At 34.8% G+C, this 9,785-nt stretch overlaps 1 protein-coding gene across 1 annotated transcript; it reads left to right on the top strand.

Moving 5' to 3' along the window:
• The first annotated feature begins 388 nt into the window (after positions 1–388).
• Positions 389–9,551, top strand: LOC149769143 (DC-STAMP domain-containing protein 2-like). Its single transcript, XM_089949966.1, has 3 exons — positions 389–1,566; positions 2,563–2,630; positions 4,696–9,551. Exons 1-3 carry the CDS (start codon positions 496–498, stop codon positions 5,975–5,977), a joined length of 2,421 nt encoding a protein of 806 aa, XP_089806092.1. The 5' UTR covers positions 389–495; the 3' UTR covers positions 5,978–9,551.
• The last annotated feature ends 234 nt before the right edge of the window (positions 9,552–9,785 follow it).

Genomic DNA, 9,785 nt, shown 5'->3' with positions numbered 1-9,785 from the left:
TTTAGTAAAAAGTAATTTATTTTGTGCTCTGATTTTAGAAACAGTGATTAATTTATTGGAGAATCATCAAATATGTACAAACGTGAGAGTTCTTTGAGCCAGGATGCTTTGTCAAACATGGTCAAATCCTGTTTGTCAGTTCTCTTTAAGAATGCATTCAAGTATTTTTCTATTTTCCTTCTGAATTATTATTATTTATAGCAGATACGTTGAAAATAGCAAACGTTGACAGACTCACGCACAAGAATGAAGGTCTATACCACTAAATCTCAAACTTTCGCTCAGTTTATCTTTTCTCTTTTCAGGTATTGAATAATTTTGATACGAAGAAACTGAGTCTACGGACAGGTATTATTATAAGAGAAACCCAAGGATTGTATAATTATATCTGATCTCAAAGAAAACTTGTGACATCAATTCAAACGGGATCCAAGTTTTATTAACTGGAGCTTTCTATTATCTTCGTAGAAGTTAACAAGGACGAATTCAGTTCAGATGGCCCAGTGTAAAGCTAACTTTGATTACAAAGGTGAAGCAGAGGGATATATCAGTCTCATGATAGGTGATCTGTTGATGAATACAGAGAAACATGATAATGGTTGGTATATGGGTAAAAACATGTCGACAGGAAAGGTAGGATTTTTCCCTGGGTCCCATGTCACCCAATGCACTGACTCTGAGCCAACCAAGACCTTGAAACAATGTGAACCTTTGCCTTCAAAGCTAATCACAGCAAATTCATCACAAAGTGACACCTTGGTAGTCCATGAGAGTGCTAAAGGACAAACTAGTGATATCACAATGAAGGAAAGTACAGGAGATATCAGGAAGGGGCCTCCACCAAGACCTCTTGTACCAGCACAGGTAAGATGGAAGAATATATCAAATGAAAGAAATGGCAATGAAGAAACTCCATCAGTTGATAATAAAAAAGAAAACACAAGACACAAACCACCTGAACTACTTGGCAAATTCTCCTCGAGCAAAGAAATTCTGACCCAGACAGGTAGAAAACTATTCCTAACTGACAAAGACCAAAACAGAACCCTAAAAGCAATATTTGGAGCGATAACTGGGGTTTTCCTGGGTGGACTGATATTTCTTGTCCTGAGGTATTCATTTGGGTATTCCGATTTGGAAGCTGGTATCACATTTGCCATTGTAACAGTTTTAATATCAGTCGGTCTAGCCTTGTCCATGCTTTTCCGCTGTGTTGTTGCACTCGTAGTTCCAAATTTTTTCACAGGGAAGGTACGTGCGGTCATCTTGTCCATTATATTTGGCTTTATGCTGTCTCATACTGTTCAAAACATCAAAAACAACATGGAGGAGGTGGCAATAAGTATGTCCTGTATTGCAGATCTTGCCCTAAATCAGACACGAGACCTTCAGGGGCAACTGAAAAAGCCATTGGTACAAGCTGCAGAATACATTGACAGGCAGAAAAATGTCCTCAGACAGTTACAGTATGAGATGGGTAAAGGGATTTTACCCGTCAACACGAGTCTGACGAAAATGGATGAGGAAATTATAAAAATACAAAATACTGTGGATTCCTTTAAAGAGGTGAGATTATTATTTTCAGTCTCCTGGGTGATCGAGAGCTCGACTTTACATATCTTTTTTATTAACTGTTAGCAATTTCGACAGATTAGTGAAAGACATTTTTGAAGACGGTAAACAAAATATAAGTTGGAAAAGTGAACTTCACACGATAGTACTATCGTTCAATACATTTTATACCAACTGTAAGTGTCTGTTCATTTGGTACCAAATGTAAGTGTCTGTACTTTTGATACCAATTGTAGGTACCTGTTCATTTGGTACCAACTGTAAGTGTCTGTTCGTTTGGTGCCAATTGTAAGTGACTGTACATTTGGTCCCAAGCGTAAGTGTCTGCACATGTTATGTAGCACCTCTAAAACCCAAACTGATTCAAATCGAGATCTCCGCCATAACAGAAATCTCACGAATACTGATATAAGATTATATATGTTGACCTTCAGAATCACGAGTCAAATTACAGCTATCTCAATTATGAAAGTGAAAAACTTTAAACGTTTCTAACATTATTAACATTCGGAACATAACGTTTCTAACGATTACTAATAATAAATACAACGCTTTATCTGATATTTTCCACAAAAAAAAAAAGAAACAAAAGAGGGGAAAGCAAATTCTAAATGTTGGCAGAACAAAACTCTTTCTCGGTGCATGGCAGGTGGATGATTCAAATTTTGAAAACATTACTTAAATACGTGTTTGATTTTTAGTTTAACCTATATTTACTACTACAATTACTACTACTACTACCTTTTTCAATGGTGATGGTGGAAGTAATGGTAATTATGGTAGTGATTTTTGTTTAATACTTAAAAATTTGGAGTTTGCCTAAGTGTATACAATTCAGATCTACTTTATCGATAAAGCTGGCAAGCAAGATAACGCTACACGTTTCCATTGGATTAATTTTCGTATGGCTCTTTCTCTGGCGATCTTAGCATTAGACAGTAATGACTATTTAGATGATACCAATATGAATTTAAAGTTATCCAATTTCAGAACTGTTTTCCAAATATATCAGCTTTTGATGAGTGCAAACAAGAATGCGTCAAAACTCTAAAGATATCGTAAGTGTCAAATTTATGCGAACTGGGCATAATGCTTTTTGTAAATCGGTATGTATTTTGATCTGGACATGATGCCATTTGTAACTGGGCATGATATCTCTATGTGGGCTTGCTATTTCCATCTGAGTTTGATGTCATATGCATCTGTACATAATGTTGTTTGAAATTTAGCATGCTATTTGCATGTGGGCAAGATACAAGTTATAACGGGGCATACTATTATTTATATATGTGCATGATGTTACTTCTAACTCGGCATACTATGTGAAACTGGGCAGGATGTTTTTAGTAACTGGGCATGATATTCGTATCTGGGCATCATGTTGTTTGTAACTGGCCATACTTTTGTGACCGAGCATGATTTTATTTGCAACTGTGCATTATATTTGTTTTGGGAATGGTGTTCTCTGTACCTTGGCATGATGTCATCTGTTACAGAGTATGCACTTGGTATCCAGGCATGAAGTTATTTCTCTGGTCATGATGTGTTTTCTCTGGGCATGATGGTATTTGCAACTGGATATACTATCTGTATCTGAGCATGATGTTTTTTGTAACTGGGCACGATGCTGCTTGCATATAGGCATACTGTAACATGAAACTAGGTATTCTGTTACTTGAACTGGGCATAATGCAGTTTGGGACTGGGTATACTATTGTAACTGGGCATTTTATGTTATTTATAACTTAGCATGCTATTTGGAACTGACATAACTTATCGTTTTATTTGGAATTGGGAATAGTGTTATTTGTATGCACTAGTTTTAACTGATTATGATGTTACTTGTATCTGGGTATATTATCTCTATCTGGGTATACTAATTTTATATGGGCACATTGATATTTGTACCTAGGCATGTTGGTATTTGTATTTAACATATTACATAAAAGGAGTATATCAATAATTCGTTAGTGACACTTAAAGGTAAAAGTGTTTCTGCATTGTTCAAGTCCAGTCTTCTGGCAGTCAGACTGAATATGCATACTATATTGTCTTGCCCTTCTCTGTCTTTTGGTGATAAAATTGTTATAACTGATAAATGATCACATTACTATACACTGTCAATGGTCATATTGATATGCACTGTCAATGGTCATATTGATATACACTGTCAAATGTCATATCATTATACACGTGTAACAGTAATATTACTATACACTGTCAATGGTCATATAATCATACACGTGCAATGGTAATATTACTATTCACTATCAATGGTCATATTACTACATAATATCAATGGTCATATTGTTATACACTGTCAATGGTCATATTGCTATGCGCTGTCAATGGTTATATTACTATACTCTGTCAACGATCATATTGCTATACACTGTCAATGGTCATATTGCTAAACACTGCCAATGGTCATATTACTAAACACTGTCTATGGTCATTTTAATATGTACTGGAAATGAATCATATAACTAAGTGCATATAATGGAAATTGGTCATATTGTTATACACTGTCAATGGTTATATTACCCTACAATTTTAATGGTCATAGTTCTATATGCTGGTAATAGTGATATTTTTTTAAATATATGAAGAAAGCTTGGTTATTTGCTAATTTTATTCGTTTATTTCTTTCTGAGCAATTTTGTTCCACAGCCGATTTATTAATAACATATTAGCTAATTGGCATGAATAAATTTCTCGCTTTTAGTTCACTTTCGTGGTTTAAATGTTACGAATTATTACCTGGTTTAAATACAATTTATTAACCGAGTTTAATTTACGGATCGGTCTCTGCAAGAGCGTTTCATATTAGAAGATCAATATAATAGTTTCAGTCATATACATGTCATTGTTAACAAACTGTACACCAGTTTTAGAACTTAACTAATGAGTAGACGTGCATGAGTTATTATGTAACATTCAAAATAAGGTAACGATTATATTTAAAAATTGTGTTCTAAAGTTTGATTTTGCGAGTGTATGGAAATATTACACTTTCAGTGAATCAAGTACATATTAGATGTGACGCTTGCTCAAATGATAGATAGTCATAGTGTTTAAGCACACGTAACATAATGACAGTTCACTTAACTACTTTTCCTATAGATCTGTCACTCGCCTGCTACCGGCAGAGGTCCCGGACCCATGCGAACAGATATGCCAGAAAGTAATGGACGCAATCAAAGATAATTGTAGATTCCTAACACTTTCAGATGATGAGCTAAGGAAGGCAATAAACACAACTGAACAAGCCTTGAACGGTGTGGTCAATTATTTCACCGTTAACCTGTCCACAACCATGGATTGTAATGCCGATGTTAATTCAAGTCGATCCGCAGAAAGCATTCAAAAAGAGGTGAAGGAAGAATTAGAAGCTAAAACTGGTGCTTTTCTTCACTTTATAAAAATCCTGGAGAAAGTTCTATCCCTGACATTGATTCTTTTATTTCTGCAATCCTTTTGGTATGTACGAAATTATCTGGCACGTGATTCCTATGACAACATATACATTACCAAACGTTTCAAGGATCTGGATCAAGAAAGAAAAGATTGTGGATTGAGTTGTGTATTGCCACTGAAGAAAAAGGAGAAAAAGTTGTACATTGATACCAGTTCTTGGCGTATCACATTAGTGGAAATAGGTCACGGCAGATTTGGCCTGGCTCAGATTGGTATGCATTTCTTGCTGTGTCTTAGTGTGCTCTTGTTTGACTATCTTCTCTACTATATCCTTGATCTTTTGAAACGGCACGGGAACGTCAATATTCAGTACAAGGGCAGTTCCGAATTTCAGCTTAACGTCGATGGAACTGGATTTGTTGCCAATTTTTATCGAGAACTCATTCAGGAATTAAACATCAATGAGAGCTATATTGGTGAACTGAATTTGACAGATTGTCTGCCGGACCCCTCCATGCCAGACTCATCGAACATTCCCGTCTACATAGTCCTTTATCTTGTAGCCGTTCTCTTCGTTCTCATGAAAGAATGTGCATTACGAGCTCGCAGAAAAATCACTGCTTACTACTATCCAAGACAGGAAGAAGCACGAACTCAATATCTCCACAAATTAATTCGACACGAGCGAATCAGTGTTCGGAAATTCTTGCGCCAAAAGATCAACTCATCTTATAAGGAAAAATGTGTCAGTGAGCAACTACAGCTGATGACGTGGCTGTCATTAAAAATCCCATGTCTTGCAAGATGTCTTTCACGAAAAGACAAAATATGCCTAAGCTGTGAGACAGCTGAGGGGGGATTTCAAGACGTTGGTCTGGTGAAATGTTCCGGTGACCAATGCAATGCCTATTACTGTACAGATTGTTATGAAACTCTGAATAAAACGTGTCCATTGTGTTCAGTGGACCATGTGGTCCATAGAGAATAATAGTTCATTACTGTAACATTGGAATCGTACAAGTGTATACAACTATTCTTTGTTAGTAATGTCCACTACCGTATGGAATACGGATTATGAAAATGGGCCTGAATTAGAGTTTTTTGTTTCAACTAATACTTTTTCTTTTATTGATATTGCATGCTTTCTTTGAAAATGTTTTATCTACATCTTCTACTACTGTTGCAGACTTATCATCGGAATATATTACATTGACAGTGCTCAGACGTTTCATACGTATGCATTATATTGAAATGACAGTGATCAGGTTTTTCATACGTAGGCATTATATTGCAATGACAGGGATAAGCTTTTTCATACGCAGGTATTTATATTGAAAGTGAGCTAACTTAGGATCACTGTCATTGCTTTGACAGTGATCAGGTTTTTCATACGAATGTATTGCATTGCTTTGACAGTGATCATGTTTTTCATACGAATGCAATGCATTGCTTAGACAGTGATCAGGTTTTATATACGTATAGATATCATTGATATTGACAATGAGCAAACTTAGGATACGAATGCATTGCATTGCTTTGACAGTGATCAGGTTTTTCATACGAATGTGTTGCATTACTTTGACAGTGATCCGTATTAGTACAAAGGAGAACAATACTTTTTGTTTTCATTTTCACATTTAGATTGGTTGATTCGAGTTCATGCATATGTACTTATTTTTCTATAGCAATTGGTGTTACGGCTAAAGCTTCACTTTGTGTCCATTGGAAAGGCTTGTAGCTCCCTTTTTCCCGACATGATAAAGAATTTAATGTGTTAAACGTACTGTTAAAACCAACAAAAATGATACCTTCTCATTAGCATACAAACCAAATTTTGTCATTTGAAACTACCTAATATTGCATATATTCACCTTTACAAATATACTTATATTTATATATACTTATATTCATATATACTTACACCTATATAACCTTATAGTTATATTTGTATATTCAGAATATAATGTTTTCAAAAATCACAGTTTGCAATGAAATTGTTACAGCTTTGCACAAATGAGGTACTAACAGTTTGCAAACAACCAATTTGGGCGTTAAAGGGTTCGCAAATAATTATTTAGGAATGCATTTTGCAAATACCATCATCGCCTAAATTTTCTTCTGACAATCTTTATAGATAGGCACTTATACAAATATTTACAGTTAATTTAATTAGACGTACCTGTCTTACATGAGCAATAATTTTCAAGACGGATTTTAATAATTTTTACACTGCAGTTAATTTGCAAGCACAGACCTTGATTTTTAAATATCAACAAATATTATGACATTGTGATCCGTATATTTAGTCAAACACTGGGCTAGAAATCTGAGTTCTAAGTTACTAATCTTAAAGCATATACCAATTATAAAATAATGCATGTTACTTTTGTATGTGTGTCTGTGTGTGTGTGTTTCCAAATATAAAATAATAATTTTCACATGCGTGTCTGTGTGTGTGTGTGTGTGTGTGTGTGTTTCCAAATATAAAATAATCCTCTTCCAATTAGTTTATGGAGTTTAGTTTACTTGGAAAACCGCGTCTAAATAACAGAAAATGATACTTTGAGAATTAAACGAAACCCGTTTGAAAACACAGAACCAATCTTTCAAGAATACCAATGACTGTATTATTGCATATCAATACAGCATTTCCAAGCAATATTTTGTAGCCTCCATTTTAGTTTTCTCTGTGACACGTCAACAGATTATTATTGTAATATGTGGATTGATAAGAAATAAATATATGTCTAATTTTCTCGACAGAGTGTATGAATAATATTTAAATGAATAATTGAATAAATACCCAAAATGTAAACGTTATATGTGTGTGTGTGTGTGTGTGTGTGTGTCTAATGACTGAGTGTTTATATCTATCGTTCATTAGTGTATATTATATATCTATTGTTCCTACAGACGTATCATCCCAGATATCCGGATACAGACCACTTCACCCTTAACTCTAGTAAATTGAACAATGTGGAGATTTCCTATCGTCGTCAACATCATGTGATATATGAATAAATCCCTGCATTAACACTGATTTCGGAAATGATATTATTCACAGCCCGAAATAAAATGTTTAATATCTTTTTTTAGATAGAAAATCAAACTGGCGGGTGTGCTTTCAAATTCAGTATTCAGTATACAATACATGCTGATGGCTAATTCTGCTAGAGTAAGCATGTTTTTAAACAATTATCAATTAATTTTGGCTTATGACAATTAGTTTTTCGTTTAATTCAACTAGGAAATTTGATCCTGAGGAAACTGTTTCTAATGCGATGATTGAATGCGGGCATTTCCAGTAAGTATAAAATAAGAGAGTTTTTGAATCACTTTATCTGCTTCTCAGGTAGATGGAAGTCTGTGAGATTTTTCTTCTGTAAAACTTGATGATAAAAATGGAAAGCTGTAGCGTTTTATATGTTCGCAGAGGTACAAATGTGCCCGTCCAGAGGTACAAATGTTAAACTCCAACAACTTGGATAAGACGAAAATGTGGTCCTGGTCGACAAAGCGGAGTTACTAGACGATATGTACCAAAGAACTAATATTTTGTTTCTAGCTGATAATTGTGGGACTCATGACAAGGTAACAAAGAAATCAAATCTTGTAATCAAGCAAGCTATCAGTGGTAGTTATTTTGAAATATCAGTATGGGTGAAAGGTACAACTCCATAATACAATAGTTCAGAGAGCTACCACAAAAGAATCATTTAATACCAGATACAATACAAATAGACAATACAGAAAAAGAACCTTAAAAAAACTTTAAATGAGACCAGAGTTTCCCATCTTCGCTAGCCAAGGTTCCGATATGATAACCCTATCTACACTTTGGAGTATCGAACAGATATCAATGTGCTTCGGGTCTGAGAATTTCACTGGATGCGGCGACAAGCCACCGCCTCCAATCAAAATTAATTTGGTAAAATATTGAACACTGTTTCTACATGATCGACAAGGAAAACTTGAATGGACTGATAAATAAGGAATTTACAACTGTCGGTCCGTGTTTGCAGAAATACCTTTCACTGAAATAAATATGTAATGGCTTCCCTATGGTACGTAGTCATACTTTCGATGTTAATCTTACAAAGTATCCTTTTGTGATGTACAATGTTCCGCTTGTTTAGATGGCATTACCTACTAAGGGAGGCAACTCATGAAATCCAATAGTTATCGCTAGGACAAAGCACTAAAATATCTCTTCGATCCGCCAAGGTGTAGATATGGTTGTCATATCGGAACCTTGGCTTGCGAATATGAGAGTTTCATTTCAAATTCAAGGTATTGATTTCACCTTAAGATAAAGTTACCTTCCAACAAAAAATAGAAAAAGGCGTTGCCCACAAATATTCAATGCTACATTGAACATTTTGATGATCTATATATTATACGAGTCAACACATTTTCTGGCAATTTTACCTCTGTTCGAAAATGAAAGATAAGTACTTTTCAAATATTATATTCTTTTTTATTCTATATTTTTTAAATATTATTTTCAAAATTTGCTTTTCATTATAATCAATGATTAATGAATAAAGTGTTGCTTTTATCCACAGGACTCTATTTTCATTCACCTGATGATAATATTGTGCGTTCCCCGTATCTCACGAACTTGCATCAGATCACCTCTGCATTATATGCCATCTTGACATATCACTCCCTAACCCTTCACCTTTATTTGCTACTAAAAGAAAGCTCCGAATGATAAATAGAACCAAACTAATGCATGACATGCAAGCAAACTTACCAACTTGCATACCTCCTACAGCAGAACAACTCGATAACTG

The sequence above is a fragment of the Sinohyriopsis cumingii genome, unplaced genomic scaffold (genome assembly GCF_028554795.1).
Source record: "Sinohyriopsis cumingii isolate HCF-2022 unplaced genomic scaffold, ASM2855479v2 utg004525l, whole genome shotgun sequence".
In the NCBI taxonomy this organism is placed as follows: Eukaryota; Metazoa; Mollusca; class Bivalvia; order Unionida; family Unionidae; genus Sinohyriopsis; species Sinohyriopsis cumingii.
This window is presented reverse-complemented; position numbering and strand designations above follow the sequence as displayed.